Here is a 1075-nt window from a genome sequence, read left to right as displayed (position 1 = left end):
CCCCCCCCCCCCCCATTGTCTGTCCTGAAACAGGATGGAGGAGTCTGACCTGCTGAAAGAGAGGCTACAGGCCATCACGGTAATGCTTTACTCTATTGTGCTCAAGTGAAAAACCAGTGTTGGAAATTTGCATCTCTAATTAATTATTAGTTAGTTAATTTCACCTGTAACCTCCATTTTATCGGAAACTATGGTAACAAATGTAACCGTTTGTCTTTAATGTAACAGGAGAAGCATCGCATTCAGGAACACATTAGACGGAAGAAACTGGATCTGGACCAAGAGAAACTCAAACTGCAGCATCTAAAGGTCCGCTGCACTAAAACACTGTTTATTGTGTGAATAAATCTGACAACAACACCAGATGAAGTATGTGGTAAACAGTTTAGATTATCTCATATTAGCACAAAGAATCACTGTCCATCTGTTTGTCCGCACATTATTATTCTTCCCATCACCTCTACAGGCACTGTTACAACACTGATTAGCTGCCGTTAACGTGCACTCAGAATGAGAACAACAATCCGTTACTGAACCCTGTCTTCTGTCTTTTGAAAATCATTAGAAAAAAGCTCTGAGAGAGCAGTGGCTGCTACAGGACTCAGCTTCCCACAATGCAACAGACTCCCCACGGCAACAGAGTCTCCTGTATGACCAGCAGCAGACCAGAGCACTCCAGCTCAACATCCATAGGTAGAGAACACACAGACACACACAAACCAATGTGGGCCTGTTGCTAACCCGCACTGTCTGACCTTTAGGATAGAGATGGAGGTGGAGGCTCTGGAGAGAGAGGAGTCTATGGTTTCCACCAACGAGAGCTTCATCCTCAACAGACTGAAGGCTGTAGAGAAAAGTTCAGAGGACATTATCAAGGTACACACACACACACACACACACAACACACACACACCACACACACACACACACACAGAGTCTGTCACAGCTGTATTTTTGTGCTCACTGGATTGTGTCTGTTGTTTAGGAGGCCCAGGACAGCTTTGTTCCTGGTAAGTCATGACATACCTTTTTGGATGTTTTAACCAACACCAAAGATGAATCTATGTTAAAAAAA

The 1075-nt window shown here is 43.9% G+C and overlaps 1 protein-coding gene across 1 annotated transcript in view; it reads left to right on the top strand.

The window, feature by feature from the left end:
- LOC118321533 (palmdelphin-like) overlaps positions 1–1075 on the top strand; it is a gene marked incomplete in the record, with an annotated part of 31524 nt that overhangs the window by 24226 nt on the left and 6223 nt on the right. Inside the window, 4 exon segments of the mRNA XM_035652888.1 lie at positions 34–79; positions 229–309; positions 566–693; positions 762–876. Of these exon segments, the coding sequence (XP_035508781.1) occupies positions 35–79; positions 229–309; positions 566–693; positions 762–876 (369 nt within the window).

Source organism: Morone saxatilis, unplaced genomic scaffold (assembly GCF_004916995.1).
Source record: "Morone saxatilis isolate NCDOM2014 unplaced genomic scaffold, NCSU_SB_2.0 Contig12, whole genome shotgun sequence".
NCBI classification, from domain to species: Eukaryota; Metazoa; Chordata; class Actinopteri; family Moronidae; genus Morone; species Morone saxatilis.
The sequence above is the reverse complement of the archived record's forward strand: the minus strand, read 5'-3'. Positions and strand labels throughout refer to the sequence as shown.